General features: G+C 39.2%; 1 protein-coding gene across 2 annotated transcripts; it reads right to left on the reverse strand.

The window, feature by feature from the left end:
* Positions 1–377: 377 nt before the first annotated feature.
* LOC131707098 (macrophage mannose receptor 1-like) lies at positions 378–19711 on the reverse strand. 2 transcript variants are annotated; one of them, XM_059009249.1, is made up of 9 exons: positions 19593–19711; positions 15442–15495; positions 13328–13666; positions 6567–6911; positions 5517–5855; positions 4121–4462; positions 3699–3740; positions 3315–3403; positions 378–1296 (listed from the first exon to the last, which is right to left on the reverse strand). In XM_059009249.1, exons 2-9 carry the CDS (start codon positions 15476–15478, stop codon positions 1165–1167), a joined length of 1665 nt encoding a protein of 554 aa, XP_058865232.1. In that variant the 5' UTR covers positions 15479–15495; positions 19593–19711; the 3' UTR covers positions 378–1164. The 2 variants fall into 2 exon arrangements, with proteins under 2 accessions (XP_058865232.1, XP_058865233.1); XM_059009250.1 differs by lacking the exon at positions 3699–3740.
* Between the last annotated feature and the right edge of the window lie 4422 nt (positions 19712–24133).

Here is a 24133-nt window from a genome sequence, read left to right on the forward strand (position 1 = left end):
AAACAAAACGGCACATCATCAGAGGGCAGCCCGGTCAGGGACGGTCGGGGACCCCCTTTCCTATCCATACCCCTCAAACACAAAACCTCAAAACAGCTTGATCACGAGCTGCACTTTTCAATCTCAAGTTACACAAACACCTCATTATCAAGCTTCAATTGCTTTCATTGCCCTGGATCTCTCCCTGCAAATTTGTAATTAACCTTGCCAACTGCCAAAACGATAAAATAATTAACAAAACAATTAACTCAACTTAAACAATTACTCAAAATTAACTTGGAGCCAGGTTTGTTACCTGACTCCACCCACTACCGTGCTACAAATTATATATATATATATATATATATATATATATATATATATATATATATTAGATAGATAGATATATAGATAGATAGATAGATAGATAGATAAGGAAATGTTTAGATCACAACAGTTGTAGTCTCTAAATACAATTAAACACACTCAAAGGCTTAAATATAAATTGTAGTTGCACCAGTAACTAATGTAACAATCGTGGAATTATTAATAAATGAAATCGCACACCCACCACCTTAATATAAACCAGTGTTCCAGCAGTGACACTAAAACACACCCTGCCTTCAATACCCCGAATAGAAATGATAAGGATATAGTTGCTACTTTATTATAAATGCACCCACCACCACCTTCATAATAATCTAAGTTACATCTATATAATGTAAAATTAACAGAAAAAAACACACATTAATATAAAACTAGGACATGATATAAAATATTATATTATATTCAGGGATTCAAATTGGAGCTGTATTTCTAAATGCAGATCTGATAACATGTGGAGCATGATGTGGTACAAAGAAACATGCTCAATCTGCAGGAGAACACCAATATTGTGATACAACTTATACAGAAATGAAGCGATGCATTTGCAATGCATACTGTTTGCAGACCCTACTATTCATGTAGATCTGTTTAATCTCTTTAGTATTATATTGATCTTAATGCAGATTAAAATATTTCTGAACTTCACAATTATATTGATTTGAACCCCTGATTATATTATGTATAGTTACTTAAATATTAAAATTAAAACAGTCAAAAGCCTTTGACTACAGTTTGTTTCTAATAGAGATTAATGGCACAATGCCCTGAACCCCCACTTGCGATGCCTGTGCTGGTATCTCACGGCTTGGAGTACTTCTCCTCCTCCTCCTCCTCCTCTTCCACATCCTTGTGAAAAATCTCTCCGTCTTGTTTTCTCCAGCGCATCTTAACACCGTCCATCGGAAACTTCTTGGAGAAATGTTCCCGAATCTGAAACCACAAGAAACTCAATGTTATCAAGAAACCTTTCTATCTATCTTTTTCTTTTTAATAAACTGTCGGTTTCGTGACACTGTGAAATCCGTTGGTATTTTTATTGCCATTTGTGAATTTATTTTAAAAATACAGTGAATTTTCCGGCCCCCTATATGACTGCTGCCATAATGCTCTTTCCTATCAGCTGCTTGCTGACTTGTTCTTTGCACCCAAATAAGACCAATTTGTGGACCCTTTTAGGGCTGGTGCTGCTGTTCTGCCACTTCATAAATCTAATTTTAATATCACACTTCATTTACAAAGGAGCCACACCTACAGTTTGCCCATGCATATAATTAAAGCTTGAGAAGCCTTAAAATGCATGGCTAACGAGCGTCCGAGTGCATTGCACAGCGGAGTGAATTTTGGTGGTGCTAACACGGCCTCAACTTGCCAAAAGTGTCATGATACATACAGGGCAATTTTAAGGCCAACGTAAACTCGGTGCTATGGCCTTAATGCCATCGCAAGTGCTTGACACATATCCACATAAGTGTTTTACTGTTATAAAGAACTGTGTTTTTTTCCTGGTGCTGACTGTGTGTCAGCTCCGGAGGCTTGAATGGCCGAGGCCGGGAGGCAGAGGGAGAGCGTCTCTTTCGGAAGGCTAACCCACAGCCATGGGATTAAGATCGTGCCGGATTGTGGATTTAGAGAAGCGTGTGCTAGCTGTGGGGAAAGTAATAGGATGTGAAAATATGAAGTCAGCATCTCGCACGAGCGGGTCTGTTGTAGTTTTTCTAAGCGATACTAAGCGGTCCTCCTACCGGAGCATTCTCAGCCTGCTTAAGATGAACGGGGGGCTGAGTGCACCTTTCCCTGTCCAGAGGGGCATTAGACAAGCCTGCCCCTTGTCTGGTTTTTTATACTCCCTGGCTATAGAGCCTCTGATTTGCAAGTTGAGGCAGGTTTTAACCGGGCTTAGAATACCCCACTGCAATGGTCCTCCTATTAGAAGATCAGGTAAAGGAGAAGGGGCACCTAGAGAGGTGGTGTTGGCTACAGCCTCAACTCTCTATCAGAGATCGGGTTTTAATTATAAACAACTTGGTGGCGTCCATGCTTTAGCACACACTGATCTGTGTGCAGCCTCAGCAGTCCCTGCTACAACAGCTCGAAAGAATGATTTGTTTTCTGGGATGGGCTGCATTGTCTCAGGCACAGCATCCTGTACCTGTACCTACGTCGTCTTGTTCTGCTCTCGGGTCCTGCTCTGAACACAAACAAACCAGACTGCCCTCTCTCTCCACTGTATGTTGCTCTACCCTCCCGCTCCGTAAAATTACTCTCTGAAAAGGTACATTTAAATTATAATGTTGAAATACACAACTAATGAACATCAGTCCGTTGTCAATAGCACAAACATGTCAATATACAATCAGATACCTTTTTATCTCAATATACCGCTCTTTATAGAATGCTAAATGGCCATTTGAATACAAGGCAGACAGCTCCTCATATAATCCTATGAACAGCCAGTGTCACGGTTCAGTATAATATATTCTGTAGGAGACTGTGTCTTGTTTGTGTAGCTCTATTGTAAATGTAGTTACTGTACTGGTATGCAATTACAGTAATACTAAATACCACAATTAACAACAATACAGCTGTTTCATTTCTGTGCACGCAGTCACTAATCACAGTTGTTTGTTTCTCTTTGATTTTGTTTCAGTGTTCTTCCTATGGATGCTGACAGTGATCATTATAAAGGTAAGCAATCTTCAGGTTTTATTTCAATGTCTTTTCCTTCCAGGCAGGTAAGTGTGATAATTCAATTACCAGTTACTACTTAAGAGAACTGGACTGACACCAGAAAGACACAGAGAGAGTAAAATAAAAAGAAACTGAGCTAAGTCAATGCTTCAGACAATCCCTCAATCAGTCTTATGAAAGTAGGGGATTAGTGTGACACACAAAGTACAGGAACCAGGAAATGGTGTCAGTTTGTAATTCTGAAAGGGAATGTCACCCACCTGCTCTAAAATGGCTTCGCTCACTTTGGGGTCTTCAAGATTCATTCCTCTTGGTGCGGTCAATTTGACCCTTGCGATTGCCATGTGATCTGTGCAGGACAAACAGAAGAGTTCACACACACATTAAGCTAAGGAAAGGCAGATTTAGAGAGAAATTGTGATAATTCAGTCCTGGAGCCTCAGAGAACCACTCAGAATGATTGCCAACACAAAAAAAGACTTTGAAGCTACTTGCAGTATGTAGCAGTTATAGTATAAACCTCCTTAACATGTCCACATGCGATTTTCAAAGTATTTCTAAAATAGGTAGTTTAGCTGTCCTGAGTTACACCGGCTGGTACCTGCAATTCTCACACAGGTTGTGAATTACACTAAACTGATTACCTTTAGAGGCTGTTGCAGAAGGTGGGACTGAGGGGGTTGTATCTGTATTTAATGAAACTGTTTCCTGCTCTCACCACCAGCACACTGTATCCGCAGAGGAATGAAAAAAAGACTATTTAATGTTTTAACTTTATTGTTGTAATATGTTTTAATAAAGATGTGTGTGTTCTGCTATCACCACCAAGGAAATGCTGACAATATCATACCATACTAATTTCATTTATATAGCGTCCTAGCATCCCAGGGCGCTTTACACAAATAAATGACTTGGGCTGAATAGAATACTCATTAATTTAAAGTGAATGAATTTGGTGGCCAGCGCTACTGTAGGATCCGATGGACTGGGCCTCTGAGTCCCTGCTCAAAGACTGAAATAAAAACACTGAGCTGAACAAGAACACAGACTGAACAGGGCTCCTTACCGTCATAGCAGAAGAAGGGGTATGCTGTGCTGCATCCACCATCGTTTATTGTAAGCTTATTAGTTTTGTTTTGAATCATCACACATTTCTCTTTGCCTCCATAATTGTCAGGTTGATTTACTGACCAGTTCTGAGGTGTGTAATTATCCCCCCCATCTGACCACTTCCAGGGGTTATTGAACAGACCAATCCAGACAGGATTTCCATTTGCTTTCTCCTTTATTTTCTTATTTTCATCCTCATTCTTTACACTGACTAGATCAGTGTGGTGTTCTCTACAGTACTGCTGAGCTTCATACCAGGTTTTCGGTTTATCAATCAGGATATATCTCTCGCTGGTGTCTGAAAAGGTATCAAACAGAAGATCAGTTGGGTCGTCGTTATTGAGGTGTCTTGGCTCTCCTGCTGTTACAGTTATTAGTATTAGCTAATAAAAAAAATGCTGTTTTCTTTAAGAAAATGTATGTATTGAAACAGTTTATTTTTCTAATCATTTTAGAGTGAAAAGTGGAGCTAAACAAGTGGGTGTTGCACAGGATTTGAAAGCTGGAGTCACATGATGCACATCTGTCACATCTGCACATCTGTATGCTGCGTTACTGTATTTAACAGCACAGTTAAGTCTATATATATAATTTATTCAGCATAATCAAAAATAACTAAGTAAAGTTGAAATATGGTCATCTGTGTAATGATATGTGTTAGTTAAATGGGTGTTATTGTTAATCAATTATATGTGCAGTACTAAATTGTGTCACTAGAGGGAGCAGGTAGCAAACAAAGAACCTCCGGAGAAGATTGAGAGATGCTATCCAGTAAGAATTTATGAAGCCTCTAACAGAATGGATTTATACTGAGTGACTGTACAGATGGGGCAGAATAATCCCAGTACAGCCACTAGTACCAGGGTAGTCCACCCCTGCACATATTTAAATACTGGTAAAGAAGAGGAGATGCAATGATATGTGTTAGTTAAACTGGTGTTGTTATTCATGTGCAGTACTAGATTGTGTCACTACTCAGAGCATGGAGCTAATTGAAGTTCTTCTTGTTCTAAGGGATACTGAATCAACGTTGTTGGTCATGGCTGCCTGTGTGTGCATCTGTAAATAATACAATGTACAGTGGTTATTATTTCAAAGTCTTGAGAATGTCTGACCTACATCTTAACATGAACAATGCTTTTCTCAGAAAAACACTTACTGTATTCTTCAGAGTCCCTTTCAGAGTGCAGTTTATGATATTAGTTTATTGTAAGAAGGAACCTAGTGATATGCTGTCCTGTACATACATGCACCTTTTACACAGGATATGTACTAAACAGCCCTGGAAGTCTGTTTTACTAGTTTGGGGTCTATACACCGCATCACAGAGAGCATAACAGAAAAGAAAATACCTTTACTACTGTCATAACACATGAAACGTTTTGTATCATGACAGACAGAATCGGTCCAATCTCCATTTGGATTAACTGTAGCACAGAAGAATTTGGCACGTCTCGTGTTGTAGGTGACTTCATCTCCATTGGACCACTGCCAGTTCTCACTGAAATCTCGATACATCCCGATCCAGGCATAGGCACTAATATTTAAATTATCTAATTGCTTTGCTTCCTCTTGGCTGTGGACAGTGGCCAGGTCTGTGTATTTATCTCTACAGTGTGTCTGAGCTGCAGACCAGTTTATAGCAGTTGCCACAAAGTGGTATTTAGTGCAGGAAGCGTCTGTACAGGATTCTGAAAAACCCCCAAATGATATATCGTTGATTACAAATCACAAATAAGCCCATTCCATGCATATATAATGTTCTTTGGATTGTCAAGACTAACATTATGAGGTGTAGTTTATGAATAATTATCTAATAAAGGGTTGGGACAAAGATTTGATTTTCAAAGTTCAGCCAACTGATTCTAAAACGTTTGTGGAAGTCTTGTGTCTCGTATCCCATCTGAGATGATAAATGTGTGATGAATGTATCCGGGACCTTGGCGTTGACCTCTGACCCTTTGACCCAATATTGCTGTTGTTTATTTAGGACAAGAGCTTTTCTGAGAGACTTGCAAGAAACAACTTAGTTGCAGGAAGAAGCTTTTAAATAATTCTTCTTAGTAGTAAATCATTAGTTTTGTTCCTATTTCCCCTTGGCACTTGCTTTAAAATGGGACCCATTGTCATCTTATTTGTAACACAGCTGTACTTTATGATGAAACAGTTGTTCATTAATGAATTCCCATGAATAAATGAACCCTCATTACCTGAATACACAGATCATATAACTTCACCTCCACAACCATTCACTTTCAAAGTATAAATGTACAGTATTTGTTTTAATAAGCAAAGAATAACCATTCATGAATTACAAAAAACAATTTTTTTTTTCCAATGTTGTTTTATATGATGGCATGCTTTGTGTCACAGACAAGGTGAAAACACTGAGGGATCCTTACCATTATAGCAAAAGAAGGGAGCGGTGCAATGGCATCCATCGTCATTCCATTTACCTCTTTCCATATCCGCTGCACCATACATCGCCACACAGATATTATTGACTACATTGTTTGGTTCCCATTTGTTCCAGTTGTGAAAAGAGGAATACTCCCCTTTGTGTGACCACTTCCAGGGGTTATTGAACAGACCAATCCAGACAGTTTTTCCATTTGCTTTCTCCTTTATTTTCTTATCTTCATCATTATTCTTTATACTGACGAGGTCGATGTAGTTTTTTCTACAGTACTGCTGAGCTTCATACCAGGTTTTCGGTTGATCAATCAGGATATAACTCTCTCTGGTGTCTGAAAAAGGTAACAGACAGCAGATCAAATAGGCTGTGTCACTGTCATTCTTTATAGTAACATGGCCTTTGTGGTTTTCTCTACAGAGTTGCTGAGCTTCATACAAAGTTTATTTTAAAGCAGGATAGATCTCTGACTGTAGTCACTGGTTTCTGAAAAGGAAACACAAATCTAAAAAGAGGTGTGCTCTTAAAAATAGTCTTACCCCAAAATAGGGATCTTGCTGGTGTACCCCAAAGTAACCAGGCCTTTTGTATTGTTGTATAGAGTTGTTTGATAAGCAAAATAAAACATTACTTGAACTATTAATAAAACACAGCATAAAACAAAACAAACAAAAATAAAATAGAACACACTGTTCTGTATTTATTCTTTCAAGTCTGTTAACATTAAAAAGCCAGTAGCATCCAATGTCATTTTTAGGGTGTATGCAATGGGTTCTGTTGCTCCAGTATTGAGTTATTATCACATTTCTCTAAATCTGTTTGTAACATGTGCAAAGCTGCACTTTATTAGTCATAGTTGTTTTCTTTATTGTTTGCACATTTATTTATTTAATCACGTTTTCTTTGAAGCACTTGTATGTTTTGATTTATTCTATTATGAAGAGGACACGTTATTTATTTTATTCATGTTTGCTTTGTTGCACTGTTTTGTTTTGTTTTTGATTATTCACGTGTAGTATTTTCTGTAGTTGCACTTTTTGTCACCGCTAATCATCCCCCGATTATTAACCAGCTGCTTGCTAATGATGTACACCTGTTGATTATCTGTGACGGCTTTATAAACCAGACTCGTGAATACAGCAGTAGCGATATCCTGTTCCCTTTCAAGTCGAAGACGACCACCAACATTAAGTATGGGATATTCCCTGTCCTTGAGGTAGGTAATACTGAGCTCTCGATATCAGAGCTGCCGAAGTCCCCTTCCTGTGATGACGCACTCGGTCCCGCCAACCGAGGGTATAAAACCGTCACTCACCGGAAGATCTCCCTCTTTTTCCTTCTCAAGATGGTAAGGTAGGACCTCTGTGTCTAGAACTGAGCGTGTTGATAGGAAGAGCCCTCGAGGGTCTGTTGTAGTTCCTAGAATTCGTGCTGAATGGCGGGCTACCAGGGCGCAAACTGTCACCAGAACGGTTTCAGTCCCCACAGCCCCAGGTGGTGACCTAAGGCATCGCCTTCAGAGTAACAGGGCCCAGCCAGCAGGTAAAGGAAACACAGGCCGTGGTCGATCCACGTACCAGCGTCTCAGGGGTCGCCGTCAGGGCCAGCACGTTACGCGCTCACCCCAAACTACTCAGCCCCAGCCCCAGCAGGGCCCCTGAAGGCTGGCGGCCTCAGACCCCCTTTTCGGCACAACAGCTGCAATACTGGCCCGCTTGCACCACAGATACCTGGGTGCTCGCCACCGTGCAAACCGGCTATGCGCTTCAGTTTCACTCAGGACCTCCTCCCTTTTCGGGGAGTTATAAACACCTCCATAACAGACACCTTGCAAGCCTCGGTACTTCAGGAAGAAAGCAGGCCATTTGTCGAGTAGACCCCTTCTCCCAGGAGGAGGGGTACTACTCAAGATACTTTCTGGTACCCAAAAGAGATGGAGGGGTTCGCCCCATCTTAGATCTGAGGCTCTTGAACGGGTTTCTGAAAGAAAGGAGGTTCCGAATGCTGACACACCGTCACATCCTCCAGTCTGTCCGGCTGGGGGACTGGTTCACAACTGTGGACTTGAGGGACGCATACTTTCATATCCCCATTCGCCCAGAGCACAGGAGATACCTGCAGTTTTCCTTCCAGGGAAGCGCGTACGAGTTTGCTGTGCTGCCGTTCGGCTCTCCCTAGCTCCGAGTACGTTTTCAAAGTGCGTAGACGCTCTACTGGCTCCCCTGCGGCTGCAAGGGATCAGGGTTTTAAACTATCTCGACGACTGGTTGATTTGTTCCCAGTCTCGAGAGGGAGCTCTAGCCCACACGGCAATTGTGACAGAGCATCTGGTCAGGCTGGGTTTAGCCTTGAACGATGCAAAGAGTCGGCTCGCACCAGTGCAATGCACCACGTATTTGGGGTTCCGGCTGGACTCCAATGCAATGCGCGTATACCTGTCGGAAGACAGGATAGCAGCTATTCAGGGTTGCCTCTCCCTGTTTCGACAGGGATCGAAGGTAACCCTCAGGTTGTGCCAGAAACTACTGGGTCTGATGGCCGCAGCCACGGTAGCGATCCAGCTGGGTCTGCTTCGCATGCGCCCGCTGCAAGTGTGGCTCAATGCGTTTCACCTCAATGCCAGACGCGACAAACACCGCAGGTTGACTGTGTCTCGCGCATGCTCAGCGGCCCTACGCTGGTGGAGGGTTCCCTCTCACCTGCGCAAGGGTGTGCAAATGGGAGTAATAGTGAATCGCCAAGTGGTGACAACAGATGCCTCCAGCCAGGGCTGGGGAGCAGTCTGGCAGGGCAGGGGAGTCAGTGGATCTTGGCCGGACCGCTGGGCATCCCTGCACGTGAACATGCTGGAATTGCGGGTGGTGTTCCTGGCTCTCCAGCACTTCCTTCCAGTGCTGAGCGGTGCACATGTGCTGATCTGAACGGACAGCACAACAGTAGTGGCATATATCAACCACCAGGGAGGCCTTCAGGCTATTAGTATGGGCCCAAGCCAACCTGCTGTCCCTGCGGGCGATGCACATTCCGGGAGTGGTGAACTTAGCAGCGGATCTCCTCTCCAGGAGAGGTCCGCATCCGTCAGAGTGGCGTCTCCACCCCCAGATGGTGGAGCGCATTTGGGAACGGTTCGGGAAGGCACAGGTCGATCTGTTCGCTTCAGCGGAGACGACACATTGCCCCCTGTGGTACACCCTCCATCGCTCAGGCGGTCCACTAGGCGTAGACGCCCTAGCACACGTTTGGCCCAAAGCATTTTTGTATGCTTTTCCTCCTATACCGTTGCTCCCGGCTTTCCTGGAGAAAGTCTGGTCGGAGAAAGCGTCAGTTCTTCTGGTGGCCCCCAGGTGGCCCAGGAGGATATGGTTTGCGACCCTGTGCCAGATGTTGGAAGGCCAGCCTTGGGAGATCCCGCTTCGCCTGGATCTCCTCACTCAGGCACAGGGCTCCCTTTGGCACCCGGATCCGGGCAGGTTCCAGTTGTGGGCCTGGCCCCTGAAAGGGACCGCTGGCTAGCCCTGGGGCTGTCAGGCGCGGTTGTGAGCACTATGCAGAATGCTAGGGCAGACTCCACTAGGTCAGTTTATACTTACAAGTGGAAGTGTTTTCAAGCCTGGTGTCTGGCTAGGAGCCATGACCCCGTTACTTGCCCGATGCCAGTTATATTGCAGTTCTTGCAGGAACTGTTTGAGGCTGGAAGGTCCCCTTCCACGCTGAAGGTGTATCTGGCAGCTATATCTGCTTGTCATACCCCCGTAGATTCTAAGTCTCCGGGTGCGCATTTTTTGGCTACGCGCTTTCTCAAAGGCGCACAGAGAATACATCCTCCGAGAAGGACTGTTCTCCCTGAGTGGAGCCTTAACATTGTACTGGATGCTCTTACAAAGGCCCCATTTGAGCCTTTAGACTCCATAGAACTGAAGTATCTGTCTATGAAGACAGCCTTCCTTTTGGCTATCACCTCTGCTAAGCGGGTCAGTGAGCTGCAGGCGCTGTCTGTGCACAGCTCCTGCATGCGTGTGTGGGAGGATGGAAGCAGAGTTTCGCTGCGCACCAGCCCCGCTTTCCTCCCAAAGGTGATCACAGCTTTTCATATAAACCAATCTGTGGAACTGGAGTCTTTTCACCCGCCTCCGTTTATTTCACAGGAGGATGAGAATCTAAATTTCCTCTGCCCAGTGCGGGCATTGAGGTTTTATGTACTTAAGACGAAAGCTTTGCGTAAATCGAATCAGCTTTTTGTTTGTTATGGTACACGGACCTTGGGACAGCCCCTCTCTAAGCAGCGTCTGTCACACTGGATTGCGGACACGGTGTTGACTGCATATGATGGTGCTGGGTTACCCCCACCTGGTAGAGTAGCTGCGCATTCTACAAGAGGGTTAGCTACATCGTGGGCCCTGTTTAAGTGCGCTTCGATGTCTGAGATTTGTGCTGCGGCTAGCTGGGCTACGCCGTATACTTTCACCAGATTCTACCGCATTAATGTGGTAGATCCTGCTGTGCCGTCTGTGGGCACAAGGGTCCTTGAGGGTGTAAGTTCACACCGCTAACCCCTGGGTTAGACAGTGCTTGTGCGTCCCTCATATGCTGCCGTTCCTTCTCCCTCGCGACGGCTCTGGTATACATTATCCCATACTTAATGTTGGTGGTCGTCTTCGACTTGAAAGGGAACGTTAGGTTACTTACCGTAACCCTGGTTCCCTGAAAGAGAAGACGACCACCAACCATGAGGTCGCTCCGGTCGCCCTCACGGGTTCGATGGAAAAAGAGGGAGATCTTCCTGTGAGTGACGGTTTTATACCCTCGGTAGGCAGGACCGAGGGCGTCATCACAGGAAGGGGCCTTCGGCAGCTCTGATATCGAGAGCTCAGTATTACCTACCTCTAGGGCAGGGAATATCCCATACTTAATGTTGGTGGTCGTCTTCTCTTTCAGGGAACCAGGGTTACGGTAGGTAACCTGACGTTCCTGCGAACTAAAACTACCACGATTTCGAGGCTGTGTCAGCGTTCCAGTCTTCCCTCACATCTCCTTCTTGTGGAAACCGCTTGCATCCGGGATTAGACTTTGTTTTAAACTTCGCCGCTGCACTAAATCCTCCACGTGGTACAGTGATCGCATCAGTTTTAAATAGGGATATAAGTAATTTGTAATCCCTTTTTATCGGTGTATTCAATTCTGTATTCATATTCATATATAGTGCTTACAATTGTTACAATATATCACATTATTTTTACATATAATTACATTATTTTTTTACACATTATTTTTACATACAATTACCCATTTATACAGTTGGGTTTTTACTGGAGCAATCTAGGTAAAGCACCTTGCTAAAGGGTACAGCAGCAGTGTCCCCCACCTGGGATTGAACCCACGACCCTCCGGTCAAGAGTCCAGAGCCCTAACCACTACTCCACACTGCTGCCCTGATTAGTTGCGTTGTATATTTATTATATTATGTTAGTTGCTTTGCATATTTATTGAACTGCCCCAAATAAACCTTTTAAAACTTAGTAATTCTGGTTGCTTGTTCTCACTGTCTTTCACGCACCCCTTCCAGTGCTAAATAAAAGAACCTGTGCGGGTGGGTAATTGCCCCCTTACTTAGTGAGTGGGTCTCCACGATACTCTAACAAAATCCCCTAAAATAAGGGAATTCGGTGAGCACACATTCCTCCTTATATCCTTCGGTACAATCAGTCAATTTATGATTCAGTTAGTTTAATAAGAGGCACTTAAAACCCACATCAACTTTTTTTCAAATATATTTTTATGCTATAACCTATATATATTATAATACAATTACTGTACGTGTATTTGTCTGGTATGAGATTTGTATATTTCAATCTGCTGGTGGTAGAATAATGAAGACTGGGCAGTGGGCACTTTCTGGGGCATGTGTGGACAGCAAAAACACCAACATGTTTAATCTAAGGGTGATTTTGAAGTGAATACAATATTTCTAAAAGTTTAATCTTGAGTCTATATAGAATGAACAAGTTGCTGAGTTACACACATCCATCTGCGATACATGCATTACAATGCACTTTTAGTATATATATTTTTTTTTAAATATAGACCTTCATGATATTTTATTCATACATTAATATACATATACAATAAATACATCTCAGAGTTGTGTTCCCTTTCTATTCACACTGCAGCCCCATCAGAAGGTGTCCAGGTCACATAGGCTATGTGCAATCCCAGCACCGATGGAAACTCACCAATGTTATAACGCATAATTCTGTCAAAAAAGTCTCCTTAAACATTACTAAAACTTTTGTGTATCACTTGGAACTTGTAAACGACTAGTTAACGAGGAGATAACGAGCCAAAGAGTCGGAATTTTGATTGTGAAAATTGTGAAAAACAGCAGTATTTTTTTCCTTAAATAGTCGGAATGTAGGAAGGAGTGCTTTGAGTACAGCAAATATTCTTTAAACATGCATTAAATGTTCCTTATTAAGGAATTTTGGTACCGACACTTTTGAGTATAGAGGCCAATGTGAAAATACTGTTTTTAAATCCATTTTTAAGAATGCTATGTTAAAATGAATAAATCATAAGATAGTCACAATTGATTTAATTTTCTGAATGTAAGTGTATATGTACAGTAAGTGCCTACACCCCCACCCCCCCCTCTGTTATCAGGTTTCCACATTCCTAATGTAAGTGTTAAAAAAAACAACAACTGAGGAACATACATAGACCCTGTTTTCTAGGAGAGCATGAATATTACCTTACCATTGTAGCATATGAAATAATAGCTATTAGTATGACAGTATGAGTCCACCCACTCTCCTTTTGAATCGACACAAGTACAGCTGAGACTGGATGTCCAGTTGTAGTAGCTCACATTGTCTCCATTGGACCACTGCCAGTTCTCTTTGTCATAATACAGGCCGATCCAGGCATCAGTAAAAGCAGCTGAAATATTTAAGACTTTCTCGGTTTCTTCCTGGCTTTCAATGGTGGCCAGGTCTGTGTGCTTCTCTCGACAGTAGCTCTGAGCATCAAACCAGCTCTTTTTATCTTCCACAAAGTGGTATTTTCTGAAGTGGCCGGATGCAACTGCACATATTCCTGAAAAAAAGGTATATTGGGCCTGTGAGAGGCTGGCTTGGCAGTGGGTGTACAGAGAAAACGAAATGCTTTGACACAAGCACTTTTATTAAAGCGCTTACAAAATAAACACTGCACCAAATACCCAACTGGGGGAACAAATAACTGTCAGGATGTCTGTCTCCTATCATAAAACACAGGTTCAGAGGATTCTAATGGATTAGCACAGCTCCTTACTCTCTAAAACAAAGACTCGGCAAAGTCTTCTCTTTATATACAGCTAAGAAAAAACAGATAACCCCTATATCCACAGAATCTGTGAATAGCTCCAAGTTTAATGACAATTGGATAACCGATTCTCCAGAAATACGAAAAAAACTGAAGTGTTTCATACATATGAGCGGACGTCAGGGAGGTAATTAATAAGGCAATCAGGCACTTTATTAGATCCAGCGGTCACAGCTGATGCCTCTTACCCCATTAGCGTCTCAAACCCTAGAAATTCCTGCAGTCACAGAATATTTCTGTTCCTCAACAACCAGTTCTGGTTGTGCTGTAGGAGATTCATAGATTAAAGCATCAAAAAAGTTATACTGCTTTACGTATCATATGCAATACATTGGATCTTGTAAATGTGTTTAAATTGGTTGTCTGTTTCCAGTTTAAGTTTGCAAAAAAAAAAAAAAAAATACAGCAGGACCTCAGAGTTATAAACCCCTTTGGAATGGAGGTTGTTCGTAAGTCTGAAATGTCCATAACTCTGAAAAAAGAGTTTTCAGTGGTTTTAATAAACGTGTCTGCTGTCTACACCCTCAATCTGGTGAATACCACAAGGAAACAGCACAGTCATGCAATACTCTTATTGGTATGTGTTTGTAACTCAATAATCATCACAGCCGTTTTATATACAATGACTTGATTTAGGAGGGATGTATTTTTTTGTACATTGCATTGTGTCTTGGGGTGTGTAATGAGTGCTGCAACCTGTAGGGGGAGTAGGAGCTTTTGAATTTGCATTACTTACTATACACCAGGGGTGTCAAACTACAGACCTCGAGGGCTGCAGGGTCTTCTGGTTTTCATTCCAACTTAAGCTCTCAATTAACATAATTGATCTAATTATTTGTTCAATTAGATATATTTAATATTTTTCAAAGTATTTTACAGTAGGTGATTTAAAAAAACACAAAAAAAAACCACACACACCCTTGATTTTCAAGGTACACTACCTATGAAAGTTTGCGACCTGGACAGAAGTGTTACATTTGTCCAATCAATCAAATAATTAGACCAATTAAGTAACTGAGAACTCGGGTGGAACAGAAGCCAGAGCTGAGTTTGGCACCCCTGCTGTAGAGGTTTTGGTCTAGTCAGAACTTGTAGAGCTGTGGTTGGCAGCCTAGGGCTGATCCAACTACAAGCGGTTGTGTGTGTAACAGGGCAGAGGCTGGGTGACACTGCACAACACAAGAGAGCACCTTAACCTCTGTGCAAAAGAACCAGGCTCATCAGCATTCAGGGTTATCAAGCTTTGAACCTCATCTGACGCCTTTCTTACTAAATATGTTTGTATCCCTGTGTAATTCTTCAAATATGTAAAAGTTTTCATCTTTAAACACTGTTAAACATTTCATCCAAATGAAATTGTAATGCATGCTAGCAGAGGAATGAGAACACTGAAATGAATACTCCACTGTACATGTTAGTCACTATGGCATTTGACGGAGCTACAGGCATTTTCTCTACACCCCAGTTATCAGGGATATGCATCTGTGCAGGGACTAATACAAACCTACCTGCAAGCAACAGCATCAGGAGCACCAGCTTCTCCATGATAGCCACACCAGAAACTGAAACAAAGAGAAATTAATCTTTTTAATACAGGTTGAAATTCAAGTGAGTATTGTGTGGGCTTGTATTATTATTATTATTATTATTATTATTATTATTATTATTATTATTATTATTATTATTATTATTATTAATCAGACCTTCAACCCTAAAAAAATTGAGATATAGATTACATTTAGTGATGTCCAGCTATAACTTCTGTTGGAATAAAAGGTTTTCCTATTTTCATATAAGTTAAAAGTGACAACATGTCAGAGGTTGCTATTATGATACTGTGTCTGTGTGTGTGTGTGTGTGTATGTATGTATGTATGTATGTATGTATGTATATATACTGTATATATATGTGTGTATATATATATATATATATATATATATATAAGACTTCAAATAACTGCCGGGCCTCAAATAATCACCTGTCTCTAATACGCGCCGGGTCTGCTGGCAAATATTTTAAATAAACGCTGGGTGTCTGTCATTGCCATTGAAGCTGAGGAAGAGGAGGAGCTTGAGCATAATGAAGTGACTCTCAGGATTAATAAATAATAATAATAGAAAACATAAATTTTGGCCTACATGTAATGCATATTTGTTTAATGCAGTGATTTTAAGCGTGCTGAAAGTAGGCCAGATACAAACCTCTTGATGTATTTTAATGTGTTTTGTTGTATTTTAGAAGTTTGTATTATTATTATTATTATTATTATTATTATTATTATTATTATTATTGGAGCCTATAAGTGTTACTTATGTTTGTATGAAAGACAAAACAAAATCCATCCTCAGTTCTTGTGCATTATATTTTGCTTTTAAAGTCTTTCATGAATTGACGTTACATTTACTAAAATAAAAATAATAAAAGTGTTTAAAAAAATCCCATTGGGCTTATTATTATTATTATTATTATTATTATTATTATTATTATTATTATTATTATTATTATTATATATTTTTTAAGTATTACTATGCAGGACAGCCGCTATAAGGTTGTAACCATTCTTAAAAATGCGCAAGGATTAGTCTACCGGTTAATAAACTAATGCCCATAAAATTAACCGATCAAAAATTATAATCGAGTGACAGCCCTAATATACTGTATATCCACCTGCATTGGACAGATACATAACACTTGCTACATTTTTACAGCTTGTTGCTAAAGAGTGGCTATTGCTAAATTATTTCACTATCAAAATTGTCAACACTGTTTAACCTTTTCATTGATTTAAAAAACAAAAACAAAACAAAAAAAAAAACATAGAAGTAGTTCCAAACTTTCTTAAAGTTCCAGTCAAAGGTTTTCAAACCAAGTCTTACATTGAATCACTTGATTAAAAATGATTGTGAATTTGTGATTGGTGGTTTCAGGCAGAACTTGTAGTTTTTTGTTTTTTTTTTAATAATTAATTTTGTTTTAGGTGTAAGTGTAAATTTCTGGAAGCAAAGGTAATGACAATCAAAAAAAACAAAAAAACTAGCTCTTATCCTAGTGGTAATGAGGAACTGCCTGGAAGAGAACATACACTGTAATACAACATCATGTGTGTCATTTCAGCATCTGCCCGGGTAGTTCGTCAACTGCCCACAGCCACCCGGGCTGATGACGAAGAAAGACTTTTAACTTGCCATAATGCCTGGGCAGTTGGCAAAGTGCCCACAGCCACCCGGGCGAAGAAAGATTTTTAATAGATACAGTATAATATAAAGAGAGAGAGTGAATTACCTTTGTTGTCTTTAAGAGCAAACCAGGCCATCCGTTGCAATGTTTATTTAAACAACTTAAATACTTTGTGACAATGCTATAGCAACAGAACTAAACAAAATATCAACACACCGTTTATGTTCGTCATGGGTTAGATATAGAGGTTAGAGGAAGTGTGTGTGTGGGGAATCCAGAATAAAATGCAGCAATGGTTTATTTTATTCTTATTGCAGTAATACAATACAAATTTCTGAGCAGAGTTGCGTTGTTTGAACGAGAGATCATTCAATATCAGCAAGAGACTAATAATCACATTTAAGTTTAAACGTGTAAAAGACACCCAGTTATATATAGTTACCTGCAACTCAAGAAGAACGCAGTGCCAAAATTAACTTATCATATTAATATTAATTAATCATTAATCAACAGCATAGAGTTTGTAGTTTTCTTATTTAGAAATATGAACAATTTGACTCAGAAGAAAACGTTTTCTTATAAAAAGTTTAGTTTTCCTTCTGTAGAAAATATTTTGTACACATTCAAACAACATTATTTATTTCATTTTTTATATAGCCTAGGTAGTTGTTAGTTTAGTTTGTTTTGATTATGTATTAATTCAGTTATATTCATTAAAAAGATGAGAGAACCAGAGGTTGGGTGTGTGTGTGTGTGTGTGTGTGGGTGTGTGTGTGTGTGTGTGTGTGTGTTTTTGGGGGGGAGAAGGTTCATGTTGCTTCGGGTTCATGAACGGATTTAAGTTCAATCAACACCAACTCTAAATAAAACGTAGTTACTGTTATTAAGCACTAGTAATAATCTGTGTAATGCTGGGTGCGCCTCTGAACAGAGTCTCACCTGAGTTTGACTGATAGCGAAGCTACTGTGTGGTTCTTTATTATTTATTTATTTGGAACAAGTATTACATTTTTTAAAAAAAAGTTAATCATTTTATGTGGCAACACAATGCTTTTTCTTTGTTTTAGTTATCTTAAGCTCTGTCTTGAGGGTTTTTGTATTGTTGTTAATTATTATTATTATTTATTATTATTATTATTATTATTATTATTATTATTATTATTATTATTATTTTGTATTTTTAATTCTTTGTATTTTTGTTTTGTATTTTGTTTTTCTTGGAAACCACTTGAATCAGGACCCAGTTCCATATCTACAGGCAGTAGGACCCGGGGGAATCCCTGCAGCTCCAAGCTGGATTGTGTTCATTGTTGATTCATATGTATTTCAGCTTGTGCTCATGCATATGTAATTATGTTATTTAAAAAGCAGCCTAACGCACTCCCACGATAACAGGCTCCCTTTCATAATGTGCAACTCTTGGAAAATGTTTGCACAAATCTGATACAAGAATAATGTGAAATTGAGCCATACTAATATCCAGCATAAAGCACAGATGGAAACTACTTGGTTTAATATATTTAATATTTAATATCAATGTGTTTTTTTTTTTTTATTTTCAGCTAAGCACAAAAATAAAGTTACTTCCTGGATGGTTTGCAATCTGTTTTATTGTTTGTGATTCCTTATTTTGTACAAATCATTTCATTTGAGGTCTTGGGTGATATAAGTCTTTTTTTTTTAACAAATATTAAATAAATTAAATAAAACACAATTAATTAATCACTAGAAAAGGTGTAAACAAGCATGAATCAAATAAGGAAATACATCTTGACATTTCAAACAACCAGACACATTTTCTAAACCATCCTCAGCACCATTGATTAAAAAGAAAAAGTAAACCCTCCATTTTTAGACAACCCTCCCTCCCCTGCCAGTGAAACGATCAAATTAAAAAGAGCCAGGAGTGAGCCCTCCCAACCCATAAAAAACCACAGACAGCAATTAAAAACTACATTCTTATTTTAAATTACTCACTTTGGCTAACTTCCAATTACATGTAAGCAAATATTTTCAAAGTATAAAATGACATGTAAGTAAATACTGGTGTAAACATTAGCTGGCATTATGAAACATTTGCAGTAAATGGCACTATGTTAATACTTTGTATTGTTTGTAATGGTCTTTCAATACAATTTCATATCACTAGCAAACAGGTGTGATTAATCGATCGGATGATTAATTGATCAATATAACATGTCAAGATTAAAACACCCTAATATATAGCTAGATAGATAGATAGGTAAAAAAAAATTGCATGTACACAAAAGGTTTAAATTATTAAATACATATTTTGTTTGTGATTGTAGCTTGGGGACAAATTATAACCACTTCACAGGTCAAGTAATACATATTATTATATTATATATATATTATATATATATTATATAATATATTATATAATTTTTCACAATTAATACATTTACGTTGATTTCCTCAACCCTTTTGTAAATGGTTTTAATCAGAATGATGTGGCACTCACCTTCTCAGTGGAGTCTCACAGCTACCTGTCTCTGTGTCCTCTCTCCTTCAGTCTGAGGAGCTGCTGCAGGAATCTGCTGCTATAAACACCTGAGTGCAGGTGATCAGCACACGCAACATGCAAATAAGGACACAGAGCAAAAGTAATGTTTTTTATTCCACCTGAAAAAGGATATATTAAATTGTAATAATAATAATAATAATACCAAAGCTCCCTCTTACATTGGAAACGTATTTTATGAAAACAAAAAAATCTTATTCGCATTACTACTTTACATCTAAGAAAGAAAAAAAGAAGTGGGTATAGTTTCACTGATATGCAATTTCTATACAAAAACAACATTACTCGTGCAATTTCTTTTTTTATAAACTTTTTTGTATTATTATTATTATTATTATTATTATAGTAGTAAACTATATACAGATTGTTGCAGGTGGGACAGGTTAAATGGAGACAATTTCTAATTGATTTATATACCTACTTTTCAATAACTATAATATACATATATATATATATATATACACATATATGTGTGTGTGTATATATATATATGTGTATGTATGTATATATATATATATATATATATATATATATATATATATATATATATATATATATATATGTGTGTGTGTGTGTGTGTGTGTGTGTGTGTGTGTATATACACTACCGGTCAAAAGTTTTAGAACACCCCCATTTTTCCAGTTTTTATTGAAATTTAAGCAGTTCAAGTCCAGTGAATAACCTGAAATGGTATAAAGGTACGCGGTAAACTGCCAGATGTTAAAAAAAAAAGTTTAGGTTACCAAAAACTGAAAAATAATGTACATTTCAGAGTTATACAAAAAGGCCTTTTTCCGGGAACAAGTAATGGGTTAACAACTTACAGCTGTTCTGCAGCAATGGAAGTAAATTAAGCCTTGAAAGTTGATGCTAACAATTCCTACAGGTGTCCCAACTTTTGTTGATTACTTACAAACCCTCTGTCTGTATAAAAGCAGTGTTGGAACAGACTGTGTTACTACACCCTCTTAAGCATTATTTGGACAGTATTGTACTGCAGGAAGTAGTATATTGCTCTCATAATGGTGAGAAAAAGGCAATTAACAAAGGAAGACAGACAGACCATTATAATAACTCTTAAAAGTGTAGGTCTTTCCTTTAGAGAAATTGCAAAGAAAGCCAAGGTGTAAGTGAGTACAGTTTCCTACACCATCAAAAGGCACTTGGAAACTGGAGGAAACTCTGACAGGAAGAGGTCTGGCAGACCCAAAGCCACAACAGAATCAGAAGACAAGTTTCTGAGAGTCAACAGCTTGCGTGATAGGCGGCTCACAGGACAACAGCTTCAAGCACAGCTTAACACTGGTCGAAGTAAGCAAGTCTCAGTTTCAACTGTGAAGAGAAGACTTCGAGCTGCAGGTTTGACAGGTCGAGTGGCAGTAAGAAATCCATTGCTAAGATGGCAAAATAAGAAAAAGAGGCTTGCCTGGGCCATGAAGCACCGCCAGTGGACTACTGAAGACTGGAAGAAGGTCTTATGGATCGATGAATCAAAATTTGAAATCTTCGGTTCTTCACGCAGGGTTTTTGTACGCCGTCGAGTAGGCGAAAGGATGGTTCCTCGGTGTGTGACACCAACTGTCAAACATGGAGGAGGAAGCGTGATGGTCTGGGGCTCTTTTGCTGGATCCAGAGTTGGCGACTTGCACAGAGTGAGTGGCACCCTGAACCAAAACTGCTACCACAGCATTTTGCAGCGCCATGCAATACCCTCTGGTATACGCCTAGTTGGTCAATGGTTCATCCTACAGCAAGATAATGACCCAAAACATACCTCCAGGCTATGTCAGAACTACCTTAGAAGAAAAGAACAAGACGGTAGGCTTCAAATCATGGAATGGCCAGCACAGTCTCCAGACTTAAACCCCATCGAGCTGGTTTGGGATGAACTGGACAGAAGGGTGAAAGCAAAGCAACCCACAAGTGCAACACATTTGTGGGAACTTCTGCAACAGTGTTGGGAAGAACTTTCCGAACAATATTTGATTTCCATTGTAGAAAGAATGCCACGAGTGTGTTCGGCTGTTATATCTGCAAAAGGTGGCTACTTTGATCAGTCAAAAATTTAGACAAATTTTGTTAAACAGAACGATTGCATGATTTCTTTTTTATCTCCAATTGTTTATTTGTTCTATGCTTTAATTTCAGAGTACATTGAGACATTAAACTGCGTAAATTTCAATAGAAACTGGAAAAATGGAGGTGTTCTAAAACTTTTGACCGGTAGTGTATATATATATATTCTTCGTATATCTATAACCATGCAATTAAAGAGACTACACAATGATATCACAAAAGTCTGCTGGCATAATAGTAGTACAGTACTTCATGTTAGATTTCGAAATGATACATTTATTCGTTTGTCAGTTTTTCGTTAAGTATATGGAAAACTTCAGAGCAGTATGTAATTCAATATGTTAACATAACATTATTCAGCAGGTTTCATTCGACTTTATGAAGTTAGTTCATTCTATAGGGTGATGCAAATCTTTTAGCCATAGCTGTAGGTACATTGGCAGAAGAAACTAAATCAATAACAAATAGTTAGCAGAGCTCCTTCCAGTCCAGGGCAGGCTTGAGTCCTGGAGACTGAACTGCTCCCTTCCACAAGCAAAGGCAGAGTCCTAGAGACACCCCTAATGCTGACCTGAACACAAAGTACTGGCCCTGTGTGGTGAATAGGATGACACTAATATCCACTGTCTGTCTGGAGGCTTTGTAATTGAGACCACTGTGACTTGAGCTGATTCAAACCCATGCCTCTCTGAATCTGTGTATGAAAATAACATAGTATGAAATGAACAATTCAAATGTGTTGAATTACATCTATATCTGAAGCAGCCTTTGTATGTAGGTTAGCCTGTTTTCATAAATGCAAAACACTTCCTGCTTATGTTCCTGGTGTAGCAGACAGGCTGCATGCAAACTAGGTTAAAAAAAGGATTGTTTTTTGTTTTTTACAGTGCGCTTATTCATAAGGTGCTTTAGTGAACAGACTCTGTGGGACCAGCACACAGAACATGCAAATATTTTGCCCCTTTTTTAAAACTTGAAAAGGCTGCTGGAGAAGATAATGGGAATACTAGAAATCATAACAGTTTATTATTATAATTATTATTATTATTAAATGATACACTGCTGCTATAAAGGAACCTGCTATTATAAAGATCTGCATGCAGGTGACCAGCACACGCAACATGCAAGTAACATCCCTAAAGGGCTGAAGGAAAACTGAGATTATAATTATTAATGTAACAGCAGTAGTAGCAATAGTAGAATTCTCAGTAGTATATTACTAGCAAGACCACCTTGAAAATGAGATGTATATCTCAAGATTTCTATCCTGGTTAAATAAATACATTTGATTGCTTAGAATCCATTGCACTATTGCAGTACAGTATATTGTTCCATGATTATATTCCTCTCCATACCTGTACTAAAAACACCCTCTAATTTAGATATTAGGTTAACAGCAAACAAAAATAATTCAATAAACTCATTAAATCTTGTGCATACATTTCCATATGTCTTGTGATTATTTCTTCACACAATGAATGGAAGTTCAAGGCATTTATGTAATTATTTAATCAGCTGCAGACACTTTATCAACAATATGCATTGACTCAATAAAAGGACCAGTGGCAAAGTGGTTTATATATATATATAGTAAAAGAATTGCACCACTCAGGTTCTTTACCCCTTTAAAAACAGACCCAGGACACAGGAAATTGAGGTTTAAATGCTTATTTTTTTTAATAAACAAACACAAAACAAAATAAACAAAACAAACACATAGCTCTTTTCTTGAGCACTAAACTAAAACACAAGACAGGAACCTAAACTATAGAACAGGACAGCTGAGCTGTTTACCTGTTAAAACTAAAAACAAAACACACTGTTTAAGCAAATCACACCAAACAGGCTTTACACTACCTTCTCTTTATAATTACAGCAGTACAAACACACCAGCACAGTCGGGCTTCTACACACCTCAGCAGCCCAGAACAAACTGGCTGCTTTCTTTAAATACCCTGCACCTGGCTCTGACTTACAATGATAGCCAGGTGCAGGGGATAACACAATTAACAAATAATTAAACAATTAATCCAAATGTGCATACACACATGTTCCCTGCTGGTTAAATCATTCCCCATCACAAAAGGAGCTGTCTTTATATTCTTGTCAAAATTTCTAATCATTTCCAAAGATTGTTTAAATGTGTTCTGTGAAGAATACAGTAAAACCAGGTAGCGAATCAGCCATTGTTCACCAATTTACAGCTATTTTGTAATATTTCAGTACTGTTAATAATGTGTCTTTATATTGGGCAGATCAATTGGATAGGTTACAATGAGACTGGCTGCATAACACACAGGGCTAAAGGTTTTACAGCATGGTTGTAAGGGCTCTCTTTTGAAATGTTTCTTTTTTTTATGTGATATAACGTTGTATTATGGAGTCATATTATTTATATGCTTCCT

Source organism: Acipenser ruthenus, chromosome 38, assembly GCF_902713425.1.
Source record: "Acipenser ruthenus chromosome 38, fAciRut3.2 maternal haplotype, whole genome shotgun sequence".
NCBI lineage: Eukaryota > Metazoa > Chordata > Actinopteri > Acipenseriformes > Acipenseridae > Acipenser > Acipenser ruthenus.